The sequence below is a fragment of the Ricinus communis genome, chromosome 9 (genome assembly GCF_019578655.1).
Source record: "Ricinus communis isolate WT05 ecotype wild-type chromosome 9, ASM1957865v1, whole genome shotgun sequence".
Lineage (NCBI taxonomy): Eukaryota > Viridiplantae > Streptophyta > Magnoliopsida > Malpighiales > Euphorbiaceae > Ricinus > Ricinus communis.
In genome coordinates this window covers 7,339,916-7,367,206 of record NC_063264.1, presented here as the reverse complement: position 1 = coordinate 7,367,206, position 27,291 = coordinate 7,339,916, and the positions used below count along the sequence as shown (strand labels likewise).

The 27,291-nt window shown below is 33.8% G+C and overlaps 2 protein-coding genes across 3 annotated transcripts; both read left to right on the top strand.

The window, feature by feature from the left end:
- Window positions 1–3,983: 3,983 nt before the first annotated feature.
- Window positions 3,984–7,147, top strand: LOC8278924 (pyridoxal phosphate homeostasis protein). Its single transcript, XM_002529409.4, has 7 exons — window positions 3,984–4,330; window positions 4,430–4,496; window positions 4,806–4,852; window positions 5,200–5,287; window positions 5,822–5,955; window positions 6,229–6,327; window positions 6,973–7,147. The coding sequence occupies exons 1-7, from the start codon at window positions 4,109–4,111 to the stop codon at window positions 7,051–7,053; spliced, it is 738 nt and encodes a 245-aa protein (XP_002529455.1). The 5' UTR covers window positions 3,984–4,108; the 3' UTR covers window positions 7,054–7,147.
- A 9,841-nt stretch (window positions 7,148–16,988) lies between these two features.
- LOC125371134 lies at window positions 16,989–19,404 on the top strand. 2 transcript variants are annotated; one of them, XM_048379493.1, is made up of 4 exons: window positions 16,989–17,374; window positions 17,460–18,409; window positions 18,594–18,761; window positions 18,835–19,404. In XM_048379493.1, the coding sequence occupies exons 2-4, from the start codon at window positions 18,008–18,010 to the stop codon at window positions 18,991–18,993; spliced, it is 729 nt and encodes a 242-aa protein (XP_048235450.1). In that variant the 5' UTR covers window positions 16,989–17,374; window positions 17,460–18,007; the 3' UTR covers window positions 18,994–19,404. The 2 variants fall into 2 exon arrangements, with proteins under 2 accessions (XP_048235450.1, XP_048235449.1); XM_048379492.1 differs by having other exon boundaries at window positions 16,989–18,409.
- Window positions 19,405–27,291: the final 7,887 nt, after the last annotated feature.

The following is a 27,291-nucleotide window of genomic DNA, read 5'->3' as shown; positions in this document are numbered from 1 at the left end:
TTGGAATAGGTTTTGAGTACCTTGAAGATAAGACTCGTATAGGAACCAAAGGAACTGGAGGAATCTTAGTAGCAAGTTGAGATAACTCAGGAACTGGAGATGGAGAAAAAGGGTATTGCATCACATTTGCCAGAATGTCCTTCTCTTCTTTTGAGGAAAGATTGATCATCAAAATTAAAATTTCATTATCATCATAATCTGAAGAGGACTCTTCTGAAGAATCAGTAGAGTCTGAATGTTCTTCTTCTATTCCAAAGAGACTTTCTGGAGTGAGATCGTCTTGTTCTGATAAGAGAAACTCTATATCTTCTTCAAATGAATCTGGTAGAGACATGGACATGCTAACTGGCTGTATCATTCTTGCTGCCTTTTCCAGATTTTGAGGGCAATCCTTAGCATAATGCCGCTTCTTTCGGCAGATGTAGCATCTGTCTGATTTGTTGTCTTGATTCCTCTTTTTCTGGAAGTACTTGAATTTCTTTGTATGTGGCCTTTTTCCTCTGAATTCTTTGCTTTTGTTACGAGGGTATTTTTGGAAATGGTGTTTGATTTTCTTCTTGTGACTGGAGCAGACACAATTGGAGGACTTGCATTTAATCTTAAGGTGGTTTTTGTTACAGGCCTTTTAAACAATCAAATCTCGTTGAGACAGTCTCCTGAATAATTCTTGCTGGTCACATAATCTCTTGATAGAGGATAGAGTAAACTGCCAGATTTCTCCAAGAGTAATGGAGGTAACTGGCTTCTTTGTTGCGGCAATCATGTTATTGACTTCTGGTTGTATCTCATCTGGTAATGAGGTGATGAAAGTATACTTTAACGTATCATCGTCGTCGTGCCCTCCAATGACATAATATAATTTGGACATTGCAGAATAATGTCTTTCTAAATCCTTGATCTTCAACGAACAACATTTTCGATCAAAGTATTTCTGTTTCTATTGTCGTATAATGAGATCATAGCTTCCAAGGAACTGATTATGGAGGACTGTGACCGCAGCTGACGGAGTTGGCAAAGTCACAAATTGGAGTCTGGTATATTCAGGCTGTGACTAGAACCAATCCCTGAAACTACTTGTGAATCTCGTTACAAATTCAGCAAGAACCTTTTTGAGTGTGGCACCATCAAAAGTCATTTGAAGATCAATCTATGCCAAAAATTCAGAAAATTTATCTCTCCATTTTGATGGAGGCAAATCATCAAAGGTGAATTAAGGTCCCGTTCCAGTTGTGGATTTTGACCTTGGGTGTGAAGCTCCAGTAGGAACAAAATATGACTGCATCCTCATGCCATCTTGAGCTCTACTACTTCTGGGTTGGGTTCAGTAGTGGAGGTGTTCATGAGAATTTCTGTTATATCAGCCATCTCAGAGGTATTTGAAGAAGAATCAGAATCATAAGGGCTGATTAGTGATTAATCTGGCAATTTATTTTCTTTCGAGATTGGAGGATGTGATATTTTCTTTTGTTGGGTTGTGGAGCCTTTTGGATAGAGGTGTGAGAAAGTACCAAAGGGTTGGTAAGGAGTTCCTTCTTGTTCTGGCTGTGGAATAAAAGGAAATGTAGAATAATATGATGGAGCAATTGCAGAAGATGTAGAGGTTGCTGATGTAAAGGAAGGGATTGTAGAAGACTGATCTTTTCTAAGTTCATGTTCAATTTGATCAATCTGCCTTTTGAACTTTGTAATTTCTTTTTCATTCTGGCTGAAAGCTGGTGTAATCGGTTGGGGAACTCGAAGCTCTCTATCCAAGGCTTGATATTTGGCGGTTAGAGAGGAATATAGTTGGAGTACTTCTTGAGAGAATGTATCCAATTTCTGGTCCAACTTGTGAGCCAAATGGAGAGCCTGATCTAATTTTCCATCAATCTTCTTTAAATAAGAGTTCTAGACTATGGAATTAGAAGTCTGCAATTTAGTACTTCTTCTGGTGGAGTGAGAGGCTCTATGGATCTTGATGGAGTAACCCTTGAGGGGAGGATCTTGATGGAGTAACCCTTGAGGGGAGGATCTCCGATCTTTTATTTTCTGACTTCCCTAAAGGAGGGAAATCTTCAGGCTGGAACATGAAACAGCTTTGGATTGTCTGGGGTGTTTGGATTGCTGGCAAATCAGAGTAAATCTCCTGTCTGCAAGTAGTAGAAGGCTTCTGTCCAAAAACAATTCCTTTTTTAGCCACAAGTACTTTCATCTTATCAAAGGTAATGTCAAGGACAGTTTTTCCTTCTTTTGCAAAAAATTCCAAAGCTTCCTTATACATAGGAAGAGGAGATTTATCTTTCTTTTCTTTCTATTTTTTGTAGATGCCAATCCAAGGACCGTTTGGATCTCGGTCATCTTGCCTTGGTTCCGTGACTGAACACGGAGTTTCTAGAGACATGACTCTTGGAGTTTTCTTAGAGTGTTGAAAACATGGTTCAGCAAAATCAAGGTCATCTCTGCAGGTGCATCCTGATTTACACTTTTTCTCTACTTCAAGGTCTATTTTCTATGACCACTCACCTAAGAGAGCATACATTTGTGCCCCTGAACTTGGCTTTTTTACTTCTTAATTTGTCATAAAAAACCATTTAGTTATTCCAACTTGTTTAAAATATAATTTATAAATATATTTTTACTTTGTTGGCAAAACAACAAAAATAAATTTTTTATTTATATATGTAGAAAAAAATTTAACTTTTTCTTTATTATATTTAGTTACATTTGATTTTAATAAATAAAAATAAAACTAGCTTAATATTAAAATCAAAAATCTTTTAATATTGAAAGAGATATTCTTAAATTTTAATTAATTTAAATGGGATTTAAAAATTAATTTTATTATATTAAATTTAGATTATTCAATTTTATTTTATTTTATTACTCTTAAGTCCAAACATATATAAATGAAAGAAAAAAAAATTGAGATTGAGAAGAGAATGATGAGTCACTTAAACATATAATTAAGACTAAGTAGATCATATGTCCAATAAAATAAAAATGTGTTTATAAGTTATAATTTAGACAAGTTGAAATAGTTAAATAATTTTTATAAAAAATAAGAAAATAAAATGATTAATCGTATAAAATTCAAATAATTGTGCGAATATATTAAGCTCTATAAAATCATTACATCATAATCAACACTTATCGATATATCTTTTCTATTTAATACTATATAATCCACCTTTATTTGTTTTATTTTTTGATTATTTTAATATAATATATAATATTTTTATAAAATTATCTTTTAATTTTAAAATTTTAAAAAATGGTTTAGTAAAAATATTATATCTCACTCAGATGTACAAGAATTAAGATAAATAAAATGGATAAGTACTTAAAAGTGTTATGTGGTTTCATTATTCAATAATTTTTAGTGTGTAATATTTTTTTAGATAAAAAAATATACGTGGTTACAAATCGTAATAAAAAAAAATATTTCACTGTTAGAAATTATCGATTTGCAAGAATCTATTCACCTTTACACTTATCGGCCATCATTGTAATATTATATGTGTTTAATAACGTGTATTTGGAGCTTAACAACTTCTAATTTAATATTTGACTGTTAAATCATGAATAAAAAATTATTAATCCGATAATATCAATTTAATGGTTAAATAATAACATTTTGAGTTGTTAAGCTTCAAACATTTATTCACAATCACGAGTAAAATGATAATAATAGTTAATCGGAGTGAAAATAACTAAAATCTTTCCAATCGAAATTCAACGGTGAGATATTTTTTATCATAATTTGTAATCAATATTTCTTTTTATCTAAAAAGAATTATATAAAAAAATTATCAAATAATTAAATCACAACATATTTTTTATATATTTATTCCTACATCTTTAGTATTTTTTTTTTGTCTAGTACGATATTAAATTCATAAAAAGAATTCTATTGTATCATAATATCTAATTATTAACTAAATAGATTACGTGGCCATATCATCCACAAGCATTAATACGAGTCAATTAAAACCACAACTTTCAAAGAAAAAAAATCCATCTTCTCCTTCCTTTTAACAATTGTCTTCAGAAAATTTCAAAAAATACACTCTATAAATATTATAAAGTGAATGACATCAAATCTGAACTTTCTTTTCCGAGTTGAAAAGCAATGGCTGCTCCGGCCATAGAAGGAGCAGCAGTAACGGCACTGCGGTCAGTCATGGTCCGAGTCCGTCAAGCTGCAGAGCGTGCCGGAAGACGACCCGAATCCGTAAGAATCGTGGCTGTATCCAAAACCAAACCCGTGTCCCTTATTCGCCACGTGTACGACGCTGGTCACCGTTGCTTTGGCGAAAATTACGTTCAAGAAGTTGTAGATAAAGCTCCACAGGTCTCGATCAATTTAATAAATACGTCATTTTTTTTTCTGTTTGGCGTTAATGTAATCTTATTATTATTTTCTTAATATAATTTAATTGTGTATGTGCAGCTGCCAGAGGATATAGAGTGGCATTTCATTGGGCATTTGCAGAGCAATAAAGTTAAAACTTTATTAGGTATTATGATTAATTCATTCTTACTTTTTAAAAAAAAATATATATCTTATTTGTTAAAAAAGTGATTGAATTTTTTACTGGTTTTTGCTTGCATTTATGTATGTTTTAATAATTAGCTTAAGTGTGCAATTTAATTTTATCAGTACTAAATCGATATCCAAATTATTGTTATCTTTTTAAATCCTTGTAGCTCAGTTTAAGGGTTTTTTTCAGTTAAAAGAAAACAAAGGGTTTTTGAAAAAAAAAAAAAACTTTTTTGCCAGTTCATGGTACTACTACATTATTTAAAGTGATTATTTCTATATGCAGCTGGAGTCCCAAATCTAGCTATGGTTCAGGGTGTAGATAATGAGAAGGTAAACTCCTTATTCGATACCTGTTGTAACTATAAGATGCAATGCAAGAGCTTTTCATTTGTTTTTTCCTTCTTTTACACTTCTTTTGATAAAGGAAACTCAGCTCATAGTTTATTGGCTGCTAAGCTGAAAACTTGGGCAGCACCAATTCGTTATTCACTGTTATTAAGTGATGCTTTGGGTGTTCACGTTGTCATTAATCAGCTATGCACCTCTGGTAATCTTATGTTATCCTTGAACCAGCCAAATTAAGTTACACTTAATAGAGTTAATACGATGATTATATTTTAATCTCTTGAAGAAAAAAAAATCAAAAAATATGTTAACAGAATTCTTTTATCCTACAGGTAGCTAATGTTCTTGACAGAGTAGTGTCTACCCTTGGAAGAAACCCTTTGAAGGTCTTTGTCCAAGTGAATACTAGTGGAGAAGCATGTGAGTAAACTAATTAACTATCATCTATTTTTCCTTATAATTCAGTTGGCAATTTAGAACATATGACATCAGCAGTAGTGAATTGCTCAAAACATCATATTTAGATGTCTGATTATATTTGACTCTGAAGTCGGTGTTCAGAAATCAATGATATGCTCATAATTTATTGAACCTTAAAACAGTTTCTGTTGGATTGAAACTGCCAAATAAGAATAAATATTTCAAAAGAAGACTAGTAATTTTATTTTCGTAATGGGCGAGTAACCTTCTCATACTAGGAGTAGAAGAATTGACTCTTAACCGACCTATTGCATCACTGCACCTACATTCCTCAGAATTGTATCTAAACTCTCAAGTAACTAAAATATCTTGATGCCTGGATATTATGCACTGTCACAGGCAGAAAATAGCTTTTTCTGTAGAATGCTGTTTTAACTACTCCATCTGGCCAATTCTAGAGAAGATTTTTTTTCTTTGCCACTTGTCTAATTTGCTAGATTGATCTGCTGATTGGATTTTGTAACATTGTTTCAGCAAAATCTGGTATCGAGCCTTCAAGTTGTGTAGCCCTTGCAGAACATGTTAAACTGCGATGCCCGAATTTGGTACTTTCTGGCTTAATGACAATAGGGATGCCAGACTATACATCAACTCCAGAGAACTTTAGGGTAATCCTTTGCATTTGTAGAGAGCACATAGAATAACATTACGTAAACACGAAATTTCTTACTTGATTTTTAAGTCTTATGAGAACGTTAAAATATGGGGTTTCTAGTTGGCATCATCTAGTCATTTCACATATATGCTTTTCTATCACATGCACATAATCAATTTGTATAGTATTCCTTTTATGCCTTCTCTTTTCTTGTCTTTTTCTTCATGTATTTTAAATTGTTAGTCAATATATCTGAATATCATATCTATTTCTGTGCATGCAACAGAAACTATCGAATTGCAGACTTGAGGTTTGCAAGGCACTTGGGATGGCAGAGGACCACTGTGAGCTATCAATGGGCATGTCTGGCGATTTTGAGCAAGCGGTAAAGTTAACTGCTGACCTTGTTAAATATCAATTAAATTCAATTGTTTCTTGATGTTATAATAGCAAGCTCTATTCTATAGCTTTCTCACTTCTCAGAATAGCACAGTTCTATAGTACTGAAATGTGTACTTAAAACTGTGATTTGAACAAGATCATAGTATCTTGAAAGTTGAAACTTGGTACTTAAACTGTGACTCAAACTAGATCATGGTTTGTTGAAAGTTGAAACCTGGTTCTTGCCAACTATGAGGATCATTTTCAATGTGGCAACAAATTAAGCTTCTGGACTCTATGTTTATAGATATTTTAAATATCTGAGTACATCTAATGAAACTCAAAAAGTGTTATTACAGCATATCAGTTCTTGATTTGTCGTGGAAATTTATGAGATTTCCAGTATCCAGAGTCGATAAAGGAATGTAAAATCCTCTTAGGCTTCTCTTCCAAGGATAATTGTGAATCTCCTTCAGGGGGTACCACATTAACAACATTTTATTTTCTCTTAAAAAGATAATGCTTAGAGTTCATGTTCTATACATTAGTTTGTTCTGACTTGCAGTTTTTCCCACTGTGTTTCCTAAATGAATTGGAATCACACCTAACATAGCCTAATAAAATGATCATCACTTTCTGATTCGCGCAGATTGAAATGGGCAGCACCAATGTGAGAGTTGGATCAACCATATTCGGACCAAGGGAGTACCCGAAGAAGCAATCCAACTGAAACAGGTTCTTGTTGTACTATAAAGTCGACTGCAAATTCAAATTGTAACATTAAACATTAATATACATGATAAAACCGGCATCTCTTATATTCACATTAATTATCTCTTTTCTTCTTGAGAAAAAAAAAAGATAGAAAAGAATATATACCTCAATAGGTAATGAAATGTTTTTCTAAAAGGAATTCTATTATACACATTTAAACAATTTACATATAAGTAGTTAGTTCGATATACCTATAAATGAATGTCTTTTAAAGCTCCAGAGCTATTCAAAGCTCCAAAGCCCATCAAAATGGCCCGACATACCTTCTAATCCAAAAGTCCACCATCATATAACAATCCAAAAATTGCATTTGTGATGAGTTTTTAAAATTTTTTCTAAGTAATCTAGTACTGTTATACAGGAAGATAATCAAGTTGGTACAGACATGCATATATATATAATGCCCATTAGCAGGTCCATGTGTTTGATAGATCATAGAACATACAGCAATGCAAGGACCAAAGTGTTTAAAAGGGGTAGTCACCTAAATGCAAAGTCTCATAGTAAGGAGACCCACAATGTTAAAATTCAAAAATCAAATATTTAGTCACATTCCTTAATGTGGAAACGCCTTATAACCTTCACCATTGTCAACGCAAATGTGGTGTATTTCCTTATAAATTGACGCCTACCTGGAAGAGGAGGCACTACTGATCTAACCCTCTGCTAGAATCAAAAGCTTAATCAAGAATCCGCATTATCTGTAGGGGGCAAGCTGTTTTTCATACATTTGATAACCAAGGATCATCTTTGAATCCTTCGAATCCTCCTGAAAATAATGATAACCATGAGAAATGTGGGGGAAAGAAAGAGTTAAATGAATTAGAAATCAATTTATTTAAAAACCAGCAAACGATAAAATAGATGTGCATGCCATGAATAAAATAATGTTTTTATAAAATGTTAACATCTAGTGAATAGACATCAAGGGCATTAGAAGCCATATGAAAATTAACTCAGCCGATTAAGCATTGAATATACGGTATGAAAAGAAGGAAATGAGAAGCACCGCCAATCATGTAATTCCTAGCTGAAATGGGACTTTTCATGCCTTGTTCTAAGTTGATGCAAGATGTGTGATATATATATATATATATATATATATATATAAGATTTTCCATGGGACTCTATTTGGCAATATTTTATAAAGTCACATTATATAAAATTTTAATAAAAAATATGACTTTAATGTTATTATATAATACTTATAATGTTAAATACTAATCAAATAAAATGATAATATTAAATACATTTTAATATTAAATACTAATTAAATAAAATTGTAGAATTAAGTGCTTATTAACATAAAATTGTAGCTAAATATAAAAAAAGATTAGTAATTATATAATGCCATTACTAAATTTTTATTTTTTTATTTTTTATGACCATTAAATTTTGAAGTTATTGAAGTAAAATGATAATATAAAGTACTTATAAAATAAAATAAAATAATAGTTAAATATTATATTTTCTTCTAATATAATATATTTATAATTAAAATAAGATACCTAAAAATTTAAATTATAAGATTATCAATAGTTGTGCATTAGCACAATGATATTACTACATGCTTATTAAAATAAAATGATAACTAAATATAATAAAAAATTAGTGATTACATAATTACACTAATTTATTATATATCTATTATGAATTTTCTAATTATTTTTTATAACTATTAAATTTTAAAATTATATAAATAAAATGATAATATTAAGTGTTATTAAAATAAAATAATAATTAAATAAGATTATTTTTTATAATGTAATACTTTTTATTAAAATAAGATATTTCAAATTAAAAATTTATACCATAAACTTATCAATAATTATACATTAGCACAAGCATATTGTTAGTGTATATGTAACCCAAACAACTGGAAGAACAAAACACACAAGTTGCATATCATCCAAGGTTGTATTTTTATTGACTATTTTATTTATTAAATGTTGTATTTTCATTGGCTATTTTATTTATTATCAATAACCACTCATGATTTAAAACCAACCAATACAAATATAACAAATAATAAATAATACTATATATTACTATGCAATTCGTTTTGTCTATAGATGATTTAGTATACTAGTCTAACTGAAAATTTATCTGATCAAGCATATTCAACTACCTCTTTAGTCATTTGTACAAAATTTATACTAGGCAATTAGAGCATATGAAAGGTAGGGTTCATTTTAAATAACAAGAACAAGTATGAACTTGAGAACAAAAGAAAAAAAAACTAAAAAAAATACGTATAATACATATCAGATAATGTGGTTGGCAGATTAGAAGATATAAATCAAAACCATATTTATTAATACAACTAGAAAAATTTCAATTTTCAACTCTGCGATCTGCTTGTAAGTTGTCACGACCCACTCTGGGGGCCCGTGACCGGCACTAGGGAATGGGTAGGCTTAAGGCCACCGAAACCCGTAGTAAGCCTTACCAACCCGCAAATCCAAATATACAATTAACCAAATATAAAATAGTCATAATTGTATATTTGGATTTCGGTGAAGGCTTACTCTTACTGCCTTAACTCTTGATAAATGACAAAGTCATCGAGCTTAGGTTTAGTTTTTCCTTCCGACCTAAGTTAAGATTTTTCTTGTGCGGAGTTAGGATCAAGTTTGTCTTGTTGTTTCATTGACTCAGTGTCTCGACCTTCTCTGTTAGGAGTCGGTCTTTCCTTTCTTGTGAGCTTGTCTTTGGTCTTTGTCTTTGAGAATAAGCTTGTAGCGATGGGAAGATCAAGCGCGATAGACTCGTCTTGTTTCTTAGTGATTAGTGCAGTCCGCCTTTAGAAGCTTTGATTGTTGTTTCGATGGTGGGCACTGCATGATCTGTTTTAGTGTAGGCGTGGTTGCGGTCATGTCATGAAATGCCTCGTCATCGCATCAGGCATCGTCTTATTGAGTAGCGGCAAAGTAGTGCACCGGAAGTCGAGTAGATGTCAGAGCTCTATGGTTGAGTTTTGGTGATTGTAAGAAGCTTAAGAAAGGTGGCGGGAGTATTTTCGGACGCTCGAGAATCCGGAGAAACTTAGCGAACATTATTTATTTTTCTAAGTAGAACAAGTGTTTTAAAATACAATATTACTTGATCCCGTAAGAATGCATATGGCATTTCAACGTTAGGCATACATAAATTCATTTTAGGACATGCATCATACATTGTGCATTGCAACCCTTGGTGATAGGGGCATCATCACCGCTGGTAGCGATATTGTAGAATTTTATATAAAGAAAAATGGCTAGAGATTTTACGATTTTGTAAAAGTATTTTCAAGATAATAAAGTTTTTATCGTTGATGATTATAAAGTAAATAAATAAGTAAATTTTTTCAAAGTAAATAGTGTAAGCTTGAGAATTCTACCGGATGACGAGTTGAGTTCTTTGAGAGTAAGTCTGTGGGTATAGACCCCATGTTAGATTATAAGGGAGGCTTTTGGATTTCGGTCAAGGAGGAATCTTGTGTCGGGGATGGCATGGGTTATGTCGGTTGATGCGATCGGATGGATGTTATGTCATAAGTGATGTGACTCGGTAAGAAAATAAGGTTATGGAGACCCTTGGTTTTGTCGGCAGTTGGTGAGGTGACATGTAAGTTGGACTTGCCGCCAAGTATTAGTAATGTTCTCCGAGGTCAAATCCAGTTGTTTGTAAGTCCGAGTTGAGGAAGTATATTTTCGATCCTTTGCTCGTGTTGGATCCTCGGTGTGTGAATTTAAGTGAAGATTTGGTTTCAGAAGTAGTAAGTGAGGATCGTGGATTTTCAGTTCGCCAGTTTTATTTAAGGGTTTCTTGATGAGTCTTGTGGTTTAGTTTAGTTTCACGAGGAAAGTTCTCTGAAATACGGGTTGGAGTTGAGAGGTTCCTAATTAATTTCGGTCGTAAGTGAAGCCCTTTTCTTTTAAAATTGAAATTCGAATTTTTTTAGGGAGAATGTAACACCGGAATTTTTATATATTTAATAATGAGTTTTTATTTAAGTTAATTTTAGCCTCATTATTATTGGGTTTAATTTGAAATGATTATATTTTGGTTATTCAAAATTTTTCCAAATGCATATTTATATAAGTAAAATTATATATTGAAAAATTTTGGAAGAAATTATAAGGGATGTTTTTATAAAAGAATTTTGAGAAAATTGGTATTATAATTGATTAGTAGTATTAAATTTTAAGTTGGAAATTGATTATTTAATTTAATTGTGTGTAGGATTTAATTGGAAATTTATTTTGGAATAAATTTTGTTTAAGCATGGCATGACACATATGTTTTAACATGACACGTATGGTTCGCGTGATTTATTAATTATTTTAAAATTAAATGAATGTGACATTGAGATATTTGAAGCTGTTTTAGATGTATGATTTTAACTCACTCTAGACCGAGGTCTCCATTTATTGTTTTCGATTCGTGATCGTTAGTTCTCTCGCATGACTCTTATTCAGTAACCGAAACTCCTTCATCATCGGGTGAAGTATTTGATTTGGTATGTAAAATGGTAAATCTTAGATTCTCCATGAGTAGTAATTAGTATATGTATCGGTTGTAAATTTTCCGAGCTTGGTCTCGCCTAGTATTTTCCGGTAGGCAGAAGTAATTTTGTAACGTGTAACTATTAAGATAATTTATGGTTTTAATAATATAAATTTGAGTTGAGATTTGTTTAAATCAGTGAGTGTCAGGCTTACTACGGGTTTCGGTGGCCTTAAGCCTACCCATTCCCTAGTGCCGGTCACGGGCCCACGGGTGGGGTCGTGACATAAGTTACCTGTAAAACACAAGTTAGGAGGGTCCATGCAATGTACCTAGAGAACTATTCTGAAACTTAAGTTAGTCTTTGAATGAGATTTAAGTGTTTACAAGAGTTAAATGGCTCTCCCCTTGAGCAAGTGATCTCTTTGAATTTTATAATGATGATTGTTGGAAATTTATTTCGTAGAAAACTGCTAGTAATGATTTATTGGTAGTGCAGTAAATAGGATCTTATATTCATGGAGGAAGTGTTGAACGTGGGTTATGACTAAGTATGCTACGGTAGTCCGGTCATGTGGGTGGTTCCTGATTTGTGATGGGAGATCTGGTCGGTATAGTGGCGAGCCATATGTCACGAAACTTAGGCTTAAAGGTTAGCCAAGTCGCGCGACACTTAGTTAACTTGCTTGACAAAGTCGAACTAAGTAAGCCTAGATGAGAATTGGGAGAGATTGTAAGTGAGAGGCGAGCTGTGACACATAGCTCGCCTTGGGGTGATCTATTTTAGCCAATTTGTATCACATGTTCCCCCCACAAGTTCCAAGTTAAAGGCTGGAATATTTGTGGAAATCTATACGATATAATTAATAATGGAGATCTAGGGAGATCTGTATAGAAGCTCTACATTAAGGGGATTTGTACGAAAGAAAGCTATATTGGGGAGATTTGTATGGAAGAATTACTTATAAGTATCTTATGTGTTGGAGACATGTTCTCCTATTTTTCAATAAATGGAGAACATGGTACATGATCATGATAACTGATGGAGATCATAGATTGTTATATATGGGAGATCTCATAACTCTTTAGGCGATCTCATAGTTCTCTATCCGATCTCAGAAGAGATCTAGAATCGATCACATAGCTCTTCATTCGATCTCATAGCTCTTCTAGGTGATCCATTAGCTTTACAGGCTATCTCATAGTACTTTGACTAATCTCATAGCTCATATGTGCAATCTCATTAGACGAGTATGCATCGCACACCATGTCCCCCTACAAGTTTCGAGTTAAAGACTCGTGATACCTTGATGTAGATCCTTTTTAGGATTTTCTTGGAGATCTCTTGAAATTTTTTTCTTGGAGATCTTCTTGGAAACTTTCTTTAGAGATCTTATTAAGAGATCTTTTGAAAATTTTTTTAGAGACCTTATTGTAAAGATCTCTTATAAACTTTCTTTAGAGATCTTCTTGGAAGATCTTTTGAAAATTTTCTTTAGAGATCTTCTTGTAAAGATTTTTTAAAAATTTTCTTTAGAAATCTTCTTGAAAGATTTTTGAAAATTTTATTTGGAGATCTTCTTATAAAGATCTTTTGGAAATTCTTTGGGGATCTTCTTGGAAAATCTTTTAAAAAATTTCTTTGGAGATCTTTTGAAAACTTTTTTTGGAGATTTTTTTTGTAAAGATCTCTCAAAAATTTTCTTTAGAGATCTTCTTGGGAGGTCTCTTGAAATTTTTTTTCTTTTGATGGAGATCTTCTTTAAGGATTTTGTTAAAGATCTATATGGAGACCTCTTTTGATAGAGATTTTTTTTTAGAAGATCACTTGAAGATTTTTCACTAGAGATTTTCTAGGAAGATCTTTTGGAGATTTTTAAAGATTTTCTCTTAGAAGATCTTTGGAGATTCTTGGAACATCTTATTTTGATCTTTTTGAGATTTTCTCTAAAGATCTTCCAAGAAGATCTTTCAGAGATTTTTGAAATATCTTCCAAGGAGTTTCTGGAGATCTTCTCTTGAAAGATCTTTTGGAGATCTTCTTACAATAAGATCTCTTGGATACTTTTTTGGAGATCTTCTTAGAAAGTCTCTTGAAGAAATCTCATTGCATATCTTCTGGGAGGTCTCTTTGAAGTCTTCTTGGAGGGTCTCTCATTGATTTGGAGATCTTTCTATAAAAATCCTTTTGGAATTGCGATTATATAGCTAGAAGCATATTGAAAATAATTGAATCTTAAATATAGGATCTTCTTATAACATCAGAAATAAATGTCATATAAAAAATATGTATGAAGAATCTTAAAGAAATTTTGACATTAACTGTTGGACAATTTAGATACTGGCCCTTTATTAAATAAATAAGAACAAAGAAAATTATTAGAAAAAAAATACTCTAGTACTTTATTGGTAGTAGGCGCTCAAGTTATCCAAGTTCTACACAGGAATGACTAGCAGATTAAATCACAAAAGAAAGGTGTTCCACGCTCACTACACCAAATGATACAACTGAAAAAATTTCGATTTTCAACTTGGCGATTTACCTAATGGACAAAGTTAGGAGGGTCCATACGATGTGCCTGAGAACCACTCGGAAACTTAAGTTAGTCTTTAAATGAGACTTGAATATAAGTGTTTACAAGAGTTAAAGTGATCCTCCCCTTGAGCAAGTGACCTATTTAGATTTTTATAATGATGATTGTTGGGAGCCTGTTTCCTAGAAAATAGCTAGTAGTGGTTTATTAGCAGTGGAGTAAATGGGTTCCCATATTCATGGAGGAAGTAGTGAACGTGGGTCATGACCAAGTATGCTGTGGTAGTTCGATCATGTGGGTGGTTCATGATCTGTAATGGCAGATCTAATCAGTATAGTGGCGAACTATAGCTCACCTTGGGAGATCTATTTAGTCGATTTGTATCATTTATCTAAGATGAAAATAATAAGTAAAATATGGAATAGTTAGAATACATTAAATACCTTATAAATTTCATTGGAATCAAGATTTTTGGATTTTGCTGTTTCAAGATTGAAGAAGATGCCACTGCTTTTCATTGTGTAACTGAATGTGTTCAAATAACCAAATGAAGGCCCTACTTGAATTGGGTTGATCAAACGACCCATTAAATCCAGTTTTTAAGTACCTCGTTGGTCTTTATGGACTGAATTACAAAATACAGAATAACTGAGATTTTGAGTTAAAATGTTACAGTGACCGACTATTGTTATTATTTTTAAAATTATATTTCTTTATTAAAAAAACATATATGCAGTGATAATAAATTATATATAACAACATACAATAAAAAATTAATAAATAATCATGATTTAATTTAATATTTTAACTTTTTTCTTTTATTTTCTAATATATTAATTGAATTTTATAAATTAATAATACAAATATAATCGATATAATATTTTTTAATTTAAGTAACTTTTTTTCTTAAAGATTAATAAAGTAATTTATTTTATTAGTTAACATATTAATTATATGCATATTATAATATATAAAAGTGTGAAGTAGAACTGATATATTGATCAAAGATCTTTTATAATTAGTGTTGTTAAAATAGATTGATTTTAATTTTCTTACTAATTTGACATAATTAATAAAAAAAATTACTAATAGGAATGGAAGTCAAAAGAAAGTTATACGAAAGAAAAAGAAAAAATTAAAATTGTTAAACTATCAGCCCCTCAAATTTTTATAAATATTTTTAAATTTCAATTTATATTACAAAATTATTTAAATTTTAATTAAAGTATCATTAAATCTTTAACATCGGTTAAGAGACAGACGGAAAACTAACGTGGCATGCTACACGATTAAATTAAAAAAAAAAAGTTACACCCATCTTAATAATTTTTGAGATTTTTTTATTTAAACTTGGTGTATACGGCACAACTAATGGAAGAGTAATACGTATGTATTAGTATTTTACATTTTAATATTTGATGATTGACATATATTTTATTATTTAAAACTAATAAATATGTGTCAATCTTCTATTGATTTTGTGTAGAAATGAGAATATAGATCAACCCTAGATAAGAATTTTTCAAAATTTTTCTGCCATGTCATCCAAAAAATTTTCTCCATCTCAAGCTTTCACGCTCGTAATCAAGCTTTGTCCCTTTCACGCTCTTGCTCGCAGTCACGATCTCGTTCTCCATCCTAATCCAAATCTCAATCATTTTTGGCATGTCCGTTGCTCTTTTAACCTTGCCATTTCTTATAACTCAACTGGTCCATCGACATTATTTGTTGAAAAAAGGGTTAATTGCACCGCTGGTACCAAACCTTCACACTTTTTTCTAAATGGTACCAAACCTTCAATTTGTTTCTTTTTGGTACCACTCCTATTATTTCTGTATCTTCCGCCAGTACCAAAGACAATTCGACACTTATTTGCTGATGTGGCTGCCGGATTTTTAATTGATAACACACCACTTGCCACACCTGTTGTTGACTCAACAACTTAATTCCTAGTCAGCAATTAACTAATTACTTTAAATTTGAGCTAAAAAATTGAGAGAAATTGTAATGAAATTGATTTTTTCCTCTAAGCTAACCCAAAAGTAACTGTTGGTACCAAATCTCAAAAATTAACGCAAACCGCTCGACTTCGATCTCCATTGTCAACAATCTCTGAATCTCTCGTTTCTCGTCTCTGACCTTCTTCTTCATACCTGGACATTGCGACATTGTAGAACAATGACACTCGACTGGCGAGTAAGGGACAAAGCCGAAGATCCACCACTATACTGTAAGTACAAGCGGACCGATAGTTATTCTATAGTTATTGAAAGCTATTTTGCACCTTTCATTGAGTAATGCATGCTGTATTTATTTGGAAGTTAACAATGCAGGGGCTAGGGTTTTCCCTAATTTCTTTTTAAAATTGCAAAGAATGTTGATGATGTTTGTTTATAAACACTACTTGTGTGTGGTTGTTTCACATTTGTTTAATTAATTTATTTTACAGTGCTTAATTTCGAATACTTCACTTTGTATTGGCATGATTATGGAGTTGATGTTAGAGGTGAACCTAAGCTATGGGATATAGGAGCTGTGCATTTTTGTAGTTTAGATAAGATATCCAGGATAGAAATTGATTCAATGGCTAGAGAACTAGGACTGAATCCTGAAACAAAGCTGATTATGTGGAAGGATCCTATAAAGAGTATAAGTGATGGGTTGAGAAGCCTTGAAACTGATAAGGATGCTTTAGAAATGGCAATGGCTGTGGAGGGTTCTAAATTAATGCATATATTTAGTAGGGATAAGTGGGAAACAAAAGAAAAAGTTGGGGAAGTGAAGGCGAGAAGAAGGCGGGAGGAGGTCATGAAAATAAGGATGATGGCAATTTGTAAGGATAGTGATGCAGATTCAGAGGACAATGAGTTTGTGGACTCTGATTATGACCTGAGGGATGAAGATGCTGATGATGATGCCATGTTTGTTGAGTTTGTTGATAAGGAGCTTGAGAGGGACAAACCATCTGATTCTAGAAGTGCTAGGCAACCTGCTGAGGAGTTGTGTGAAGAAACAGATGTAACAGTTTATGGTCCATTAGATGAGCTGGTGTCATGCTCCTCATCTGAACACAGCGATGCAGATTCAAGGAAGCAGAGATGGCCTGTGTTTAATGAGGAGACTGCATCTACCCAATTGCATGGTGTTGTGCAAAAAGAAAATAAGGAGAACTGGAAATGGTTTTTGGAGCCGCTGGCTTAAGATGTGGGGATAACAAACAGTTATCAATTGGTGTTTATGAGTGACAGGCAGAAGGTAAATACTCTTAACAATTTGCTTTTCTATTCCTTCATATATTTTGCCATAATGGTATTAATTGTGTGTTGTTCTTTTGAAATAGGGTCTTATTCCTGCCATTGAAAAACTATTCCCTAATTCTGAACATAGATTTTGTGTTAGACATGTGCATAATAATTTTAGGAAGAAATTTAATAGTCTAGGGTTAAAAGAACTTGTGTGGGGTGCTGCTAAGGCAAGTTATGTCCAGATTTTTCAAAGGATAATGGAGAAGTTTGCAGCAGCATCACATCATGGACATAACTACATGAATAACATCCCTCCTCATCACTGGTCTAGATCTCATTTTAGGACTGATGCTAGTGTGACATGTTGTTAAACAACTTATGTGAGTGTTTTAACAGTTTTATCTTAGATGTTAGAAGCAAGGGTGTGATAGCTATGAATGAGGTTATAAGAACAAAATTAATGAAGAGGATATATAAGAACAAGGATGCTATGAAAAGAGTGGCATCTGCTTACTGCCCTAAGATATTGAAAAAGCTAGAAAAAAGCAAAGAATTTTACTGGATGTTTACAATAGAGTGGTCTGGAGGTGAAAGATTTCAAGTGGTTAGCCCAGGGGGACAGTTTGTAGTTGACAAATAAGAAATGACATGTACATGTAGGAGGTGGGATCTAACTGGAATACCTTGTTATCATACTGTATGTGCAATTTGGTATAACAATGAGAACCCTGAATTTTATATACATGACTTCTACAAGGTTGAAACATACCTAAAATGCTATAGCCATTTGATTAACCCAACCACTAGTAAAAAAATTTGGCCCAAGGCAACTGCCCCACCAGTCTTATCCCCCAAACCAATAAAACCTAGAAAAGGCAGACCTGCTAGAAAGAGAAGGTTAGAGGAAGAAGAGATGGAGGGTCTGATCATAAATGCTAAGGTGACCAAGAAGGGCTCTGTTATGACATGCACAGTTTGTGGTGCTAAGGGCCACAACAAGAGGTTTCATGGTGCTGGTGCTTCTATAAGGAGGGAAAAACTGCTTGTAAGTATGCCATTCTTCTCATTTACTTATGCCTGTAAGTATACCCAATTGGTACCAAACATTGGTAACTTATATCCAATTGGTACCAAACATTGGTAACTTATATCAAATTGATACCAAACATTGGTTACTTATATCCAATTGGTATGTAATACCCCTTCAATTTCTTTCTTTCTTATTGTAGGTAAAGAGGAAGACAAAAAAACAGCAAAAGGAAAAGGAATCAAATGCTGCAACTATTGCTGCACAGAATGTAGATGACCAACCTGATAATGTAGCTACTACAGACACGGCTCCTTTAGGGAGAGCTTCAACATTTGATAATTTGTCACCGCTAATACCATTGTCACAGGTAAGTAATATGTCACTTATAATATTTATTCAATAATGTCAACTGTTTACTAACTTGAGACTTTATTATACAGTTATTCAATGTAACACTATCAGCAAAAGAATCAGAAAAACCTCCAGTTCACTCTACTACATCACTTTCAAAACCTACCAGCAAGAAGAGTAAAAACATTAATGATTTGTTGAGTGAGCTGCCACTAGATCTGGCCATTGGAAGTCTTTCAGAAACATAAAAAGGAGGAACTGAAGCTAAGGGAAAAAAGACTTTCAAACCCCCAGGGTTGTTGAGCAAAGATCTTGGGGCTGAAGGAGTTACCATAAGAACAAAATAAGACAAAGGAAAACATAAGATTGATGGAAGTGTTTCAACAAAGAAGAGAGCTTGGGTGCCTCCAGGAAATGCAAAGAACAAAGGAATTACAATTGGAAACCCTAAAAAATAATGTTTATTTTGGTTGTTGTGTTGTTAATATGTTAATATATGTGTGGACCTAACATGTGGTCCTTTGACAGAATTTCGATTTTTGTAATGGCTTTTGACAGCCTTGGGTGTAGGGTTCATGTGGATAGAATTTCCACATCCTTTCACTTTTTATTTAAACATTTCATTATTTAAAGTAATCAACAGAGTACAATTATTTTCACTCAATTTGTCTGTTGCGAGGATTGCTCTATATAGGACATGTCTGTGCATATTTATTATAACAGTAACATTCAAATGAAGTAATATTAATCAACTACTGTAAAAACCCAAATACTCATTTATCAGTAAATTGCATAACTAACAGTAGTTGTAAATACTACTGTATCTAAACTACATCTTTAAGTAAAGCTATATCTTAAAAATAACAATCCTAGCCACACCATAACAGCCAAGCTTAGACAGGTCCATTCTGCACTTCATACTCCTTTCTTTTTTCATTTTCTGTAGCTTTCAATTTAGCAAATTAATCCATTCTTGTACTCATTCAGCAGCTCAGTTGTAAGGTCAGATTCAGCACTATCCATTCTTAAGTTAATAAAATGACAAATGAAGAATATGTACAAGAAGAAGGTTCTTCATTACAACTCAAAATATATCAATGTAAGCTAAGACAACATCCCCAAAATATACTATAACAGAGCATAACCAAACTTGCGCCCGGATTTCCTTTCTCTTCGAGAGACGAAGCTTCACTATCAGTTCGACAAACGAAGTCACCATGCACATATAGATCCAACACTAAGCACATTGTAATCCAATATGACATGATAAAGAACAAGGAAGCTACAAAATCGATTATTACATAAAGTAAATCGATCGATATAATAAAAACTAGGTTTCATAATTTGGGAATTTTCCTATAGGGTTTTTTATTTGAGGTTTAGGGTTATAAATTGGGAATAAAAACTAGATGTTTTTAATTACTGAGTTGGATAACTATTTGTTGAGTCAGCAACAGATGTGGCAAGTGGTGTGTTATCAATTCAAAATCCCAAAGAACCACACGAAATAAGTGTCGGATTCTCTTTGATCTTGAAGATATAAAAATAATAGGAGTGGTACCAAAAAGAAACAAATTGAAGGTTTGGTACCATTTGGAAAAAAGTGAGAAGGTTTGATACCAGCGGTGCAATTAACCTGTTGAAAAACATTATTGTTACTATTGAGGTCACCGGAATTTTGCAGAATAACCTCTTAAAAATTACTGAAACGGTTTAAGGAAGATGAATTTGGCATGACTAGCAAAAGAATTAAGTTATTATTTGAGGTTACCAAGCTATTCTGGTTAAATTTCCAAAAAAATAAAAATAAAATCCCTTTAGTTTAAAGCCAAGAATCCCAATAGTTTAAGAAACTTTTCCAACAATGGTCCTTTAAGGAAGTGTCCAAAAATCAATGGAACTATCCTCAATTGCAGCTGCAAATGCAAAACAATTATGCTTAATTGCTAAGAGCTAAGAATGTAATTTATAACTTGAATACTTGTTAAACATCAAACTGGAAAATAAACTAACAACTCCTCTAGCTGAAGGTTTATCTTTATTCGTACTTGAGGCACTTTTAAATATTGGTGGTAACAAAGCTAGTATATATCTGTATTAATGCCTAAGGGACCACAAACTGTTCTCCCTCAGGGCTGAAATGAAATTACAGTCAACAAAAGTGAGAAATATGTTACATTTAAGGCTTTTAAGAGAGGTGGTTTTGTTGGAATGGGAGGTTTTGTTTCAGAGAATGGAGAAAAGATGGTAGCTAAAGTCAGGTCAGGAGAGGGCTCCATTTCTCCTACTTTCACCGTCATCAAATGCTACCGTTCGTTGGCGTCGTCTATGCTGTTGTTACTGTTGCCGGTCGTTGCGTTGTCGTCGTATTGGTTCTTATTATTCTTTTCATGGAGCGCAGGAGTCAGCGGCGGTAGTGATATTGTTCATTCTTATGATTTGTTTTTTTCTTTTCTCAATTTTTCTTTTTCTTTTTTCCTCATTTTGATAGAGAGAAGAGGGAGGAGGAGGAAAGATGGAACCCACATGTGTGAGTCAACTAGTGACGTGGCAACAATTATCCATATGGGCAAACTACTTCAGATTTTCGTCTCTCTTAACTGGAGGAAATCGATAACAAATTTAGGGATATAACAATTAAAATTTAAATAATTTTTGTGATATATATTGAAATTAAATACAATTTACTCTAATTGCCTTATTCATAATTAGACCTATAATAAAAGATGCAAAGTCTTTTACTTTTTTTAAAAGAAATGAAGGGCTAATTTCGGAATGACATCATTCTAACGGTTAATCTTTTGCAATGGAATGATCCGCCTAAGAAGATTTCATTGATTTAAAAACTAGAAAGGTGCATTTTTGCCCCTCATTTTAGAGCCAATCTCATATAGGCACTTCAACTTTTTTTAGGGACAGTTATACACGAGTTTGCTTTAAAGTGGTACAAGTAAGCCCTTATTTTAACAGGTTGACAAGAAAAATTAACTCCATTTATAGAGAATTTATTGGACTCAATATAAAAATTAGAAAAATTAAAAAATTAAATATTTTATATATTATTATCCTTTTTTTTCTCTCTTTCTCTCTCTCTCTTCTCGTTTTACCCATTTTGTGTCTTTTTCTCTCTTTACTCTTCTTCTTTTCACCTTCCCCTTTCTTTTCACTGCAGTTTTTATCACAAAAAGTTGATTTGATTACTCATAAGCTTCCTCTCCTTTTATTGCTATCCTTATGTTGAGATATGCAACTTTTTATATATTTTCCTTTTCTCTGCCGAAAATTAATTAGATTTTGAATGCATTGTAACTACAGTTTCTCTTCGTTTAGTTTTTGTATATCTCAAAATGCTTGCATTTTTATTTCCATTATGGAAGATTCTTGAATTTGAACCCTAAGCTGAGTAGTCCATTTGAAAATTTGATGCTCAAATTGTCTCAGTCAGATTTCCAGTCTTTGTTTCTATTAATTAATAAGTATTAACCATCAAAGACCAGCCATGAATTCAAATGTTTGTCTGAAAGAGCATGATGAGGACACTTTGGAGTGATAAGGTTATTAGGAGTGATAAGGCTGCAAATGATCCTCTTATCATATCTAAGGGATATATTTCGGTGGTTTAGTTAATTCAAGATCAGCTCAATCATGGTCAAAGTGGTTATCTCCAGCTCATCATTTAGTTACAGCTGATATTATGTAACAGATTGTATTTTTGAATTAATCTTCTTATCTAGTTAGTTGTGATAGCTTTACGATATATATTTTAAACTTCTTCCTATAATAAATACTTGCTCACGTTAATACAAAGAACAATTTTCAGTTTATCAAATTTCTTTTTTGGTATCAGAGCGCTGGAGTGAGCAACAAAAAAATAATCAACAAACATGAGTTCATTCTCACACAATGTCAGCAACTTCATTACTCTTAAACTCAAACCTGATAACTACCCATTATGGAGAGAACAGGTTCTGGCACTTGCAGAAAGCCAAGATCTAATTGATCATCTCACAAGTGAAATAAACAACTCAGCAACAGACTCAACTACACAGACTGAGACCACTTCGATGAACAACAAGACGGTAGACTAGAGAAAATCATATCGGCTACTTCGTGGATGGCTGATTGGCACACTTTCAGAAGAGGCACTTGGTCTTGTTATAGGCCAATACACATCAAAAGCAGTCTGGGATGCTTTAAAGGAAGCATATGCCCAATATTCTCAAGAAAGAGAATTCACTCTATAACAACAACTTACCTATCTCTGGAAAAATGACAGTATCACCATTATTGAGCATATTCAAAAGTTTAAAAAGGGATCTGTGACAGCCTCGCAACCATTGGAAGTCTTGTTCCTGATAAGGAGAAGGTATTTTCCTTGCTCACTAGTCTTGGACCAAAATATGAATCATTTACCACAACCATGTTGAAGCCACCCAGACCATCCTACCCTGAACTCATATCTTTGCTGCAAGGTTACGAACAGAGAAAAAACTGGTTCACTACACAAACACCAACTCACCAACTAGCTTTCTATGGACAAAAATAAAATTCAGGCCTCACAAATCGCATAAGCCAAAACAGCTTCAACTTGAGTGGTCGAGGCTTTCAAGCACACAACCAAAATTCCAGCAATCAAGGAAATCACAATTAAGGTTATACAAACAGCAATAGGCAAGACCTCAGAGCCTGCAAACCACCTCCACCAGGATAAAGAAGGATGACACCAGAAGAAAGAGAGATGTATCGAAATGATACCTGCCAAATTTGTGGTGTCGTAGGACATATTGCAAAGATATGCTGGCACTTAGGTAAGCATTCGTCAACTATAGAAGAACTCCCTAAGGCATTGGCCACACTCACCCTCGACAACACAGTGTATGACACCGAATGGACCACAAACACTGGAGCTTCTCAACACATGACAAGTAACTCTAAAATGCTGACAAATAAATGACCATATTTAGGTAATGACTCAGTACTCATAGGTAATGGTTCTCTGTTAGGTATTGACTCTATAGGTGATGCTAGTATTACCAATGGTGATAAAATTCTACCTCTAAATGATGTCCTACATGTACCTAAACTAAAAAGGAATTTGCTATCAGTCGGCCAACTTACAAATAACTACCTTGTTAATTGTGAATTTTCTAATGATGGTTTTTGTGTCAAGGAAAGGGAGACGGGTTACAAGGTGATGACAGAGCAACGCAAGGGTGACCTATACGTTATTTCAAGTCCGCATGAGTCACATTTCTCCCGTAGGTTCAAAGTTGGCACCATCGACTTGTGGCATCAACGACTGGGACATCCTCAAATGTCCACTCTTAAGTTGTTACAACAAAAGGGTTTGATTGATGTTCAAGGCTCCAATAAGGCGCAATCTCTTTGTAATAGCTGTTAATTAGCTAAACTTAGTAAATTACCTTCTTCATCTTTTGACAGTATTAGTTCTTCTGCTTTTAATAAAATACATTGTGACTTATAGGGTCCATCAACCATTTTATCACTTAGCAAATTTTGATATTATGCTTGCATTGTTGATGATTTCTCACGATATACTTGGCTCATTCCTTTGCGAGTTAAATCTGATTTCTTTGATGCTTATTTGGCTTTTGAGAAATATGTTGCAAGGCAATTTGACACAACTATTAAAATGTTTCACTCTGATGGAGGTGGCGAATTTGTTAACTTTAGGCTTAGTTCTCATTTTCAAGCATAAGGTATTGTTTATCAAATTTTTTGCCCACACACACCAGAGCAAATAGGTATGGTTGAGCATCGTCATCGTGTCATTCGAGAACTAGGTATGGCTATGATGTTTCACTATAATGCTCCTTTATATTTATGGGTTGAAGCCTTTCAAACTGTTGTATTTTTTATCAGTCGTTTGCCATCCACTGCACTTGATTATAACACACCTTATTTTAAGCTTCATCAAGTTCATTCCAAATATTCCTTTCTTAGAGCTTTTGACTCTAGATGCTTTCCATACACATGGGATACTCAAAAAAATAAATTTGATTCGAAGACTGTCCCATGTGTTTTCATAGGTTACAGTGATCAATATAAATGTTATAAGTGTTTTCATCTATCAATACAAAAAATCATTATCTCAAGACATGTTATGTTCGATGAGAGTTAATTTTCCTTCAAGAATCATGCCCCTCATTTGATTAACTCTTCCACTAACAATTGATAAGTATATTTGATTCTTGGATTGATCTTCCATTTACTAATGCTGATTCTTCCTCGTAGGAATGCACTACTACTGATCCTTCCCTTCCGCTCTACTTAGCACAACAATCCAGCACGCCTGAAGTTATCTTGAATGCATCTCTATCTCAATCAGTGTCTACTCTAATCTCAACACAAGGACAACTTAACACACCATTAAACCCAGCTCTCATCAGTCCTGATCCACCTGACTCTTCTTCTCCAAATCATTCACCTTTCGTTCCATCTCCACTCCCACCTCATTCTGATCCTATTGCTTCATCATCCCCTTCTCTTGATCATTCACCTGGTGCATATCGACCTGACCTCTCCTCTGAAGAGCCCGCATTACCTGTGCCCATTCCACCTCAACCTCACTCCATGATCACTCGCTCCCAAGATGGTATTTATAAACCCAATCCCAAGTATGCACTCTTGGCTATTGGATCAGACATCCCTCGCGTTCCTAAATCTATCAAGTTTGCACTCAAGCATGATGGTTGGCGATCTGCAATGAATAAAGAAATTCAGGCACTTCGTCATAATCAGACCTGGACGTTGGTTCCTCGTGTCTCTTCTATGCATGTCATAGGATGCAAATGGGTTTTAAAACCAAAACTTAAACCTGATGGATCTCTGGACAGACTAAAGGCACGCCTCGTTGCCAAGGGATATCATCAAGTTGATGGCATCGACTACACTGACATGTTTTCCCCTGTCATCAAACCTGGTACTATTTTCCTTGTTCTCAGTCTTGCTCTCGTTCGCCACTGGGACATCAGACAACTAGATGTCAAAAATGCCTTTCTACATAGAGTCATTACAGAAGATATCTATATGGAACAGCCCCCAGGCATGATTGATCCATAGTTTCCTAATCATGTTTGCAAACTTCAACGAGCCCTTTATGGTCTCAAACAAGCACCCCGTGCCTGGTTTGATCATTTCAGTACTTTTTTATCAAAATATGGTTTTGTTTGTAGTCTTGCTGATCATTTCAGTACTTTTTTATCAAAATATGGTTTGATCATTTCAGTACTTTTCATAGGTTCAAATTCATAACTTCTTTCCACTTTTATTCAGCTATTGCATACGGAGTTTGCTATGAAAGATCTTGGTCCCATTCATCATTTCCTTAGAATCAAAGTGACTTCTACATCTCATGGCTTACATTTGTCTTAATCTCACTATGCACTCACCATCCTAGAACGAGCTGAAATGGTTGACTGTAAACCTATGAGTACGCCACTTGAAGCCAAAACCAAAGGACTTCACAATCAGACTCCTCTTGATGATCCTACTTCACATCGTGCTATTATTGGAGCCCTTCAGTATCTCACTTTGACCCGCCCTGATCTTGCTTATAATGTGAACTATGTGTCTCAATTTATGCATGCTCCCACTCAGTCTCATCTAAAAATGGCTAAACGCATCATGCGCTATGTTAAAGGCACCCTTACTCTTGGTCTTGATCTTACCTCCAACACTACACTTGATCTTTGTGCCTTTTCAGATTCAGACTGAGCAGGCTGCCCTATCACTTATCGTTCCACTACTGGCTACTGCACCTTCCTTGGTCGTAATCCCATCTCCTGGTGTGCCAAGAAACAACATACAGTTTCACGCTCCAGCACCGAAGCTGAGTATCGAGCCATGGCACACACTGCTGCAGAGGTCACATGGCTGACTTATATTCTCCACGATCTTCAAGTCACAGAGTCTCATCCTCCAATTTTGTTATGTGACAACCTCAGTGCCTTACATATGACTATCAATCCAATTTTTCATGCAAGAAGCAAGCACATTGAGCTTGATTATCACTTTGTTCGTGAGAGAGTTGCTCTTGGTTTTCTTGTCACTAAATATATTCCAACTTCGTCTCAAGTAGCTGACATCTTCACTAAGCCTATGTCCAAAGCTACTCTTTCTCTTTATTGTCCCAAACTACGCCTCCAGCCTCGGCTCAGTTTGCGGGGGGATATTAACCATCATAGACCAGCCATGAATTCAAATGTTTGTCTAAAAGAGCATGACAAAGACACTTTGGAATGATAAGGTTATTAGGAGTGATAAGGCTGCAAGTGATCCTCTTATTATATCTAAGGGATACATTTGGGTAGTTTAGTTAATTCAAGATTAGCTCAATCATGGTCAAAGTGGTTATCTCCAGCTCATCATTTAGTTACAGCTGATTTTATGTAACAGATTGTATTTTTGAATTGATCTTCTTATCTAGTTAGTTGTGATAGCTTTACTATATATATTTTAAACTTCTTCCTATAACAAATGCTTGCTCACGTTAATACAGAGAACAATTTCCAGTTTATCAAATT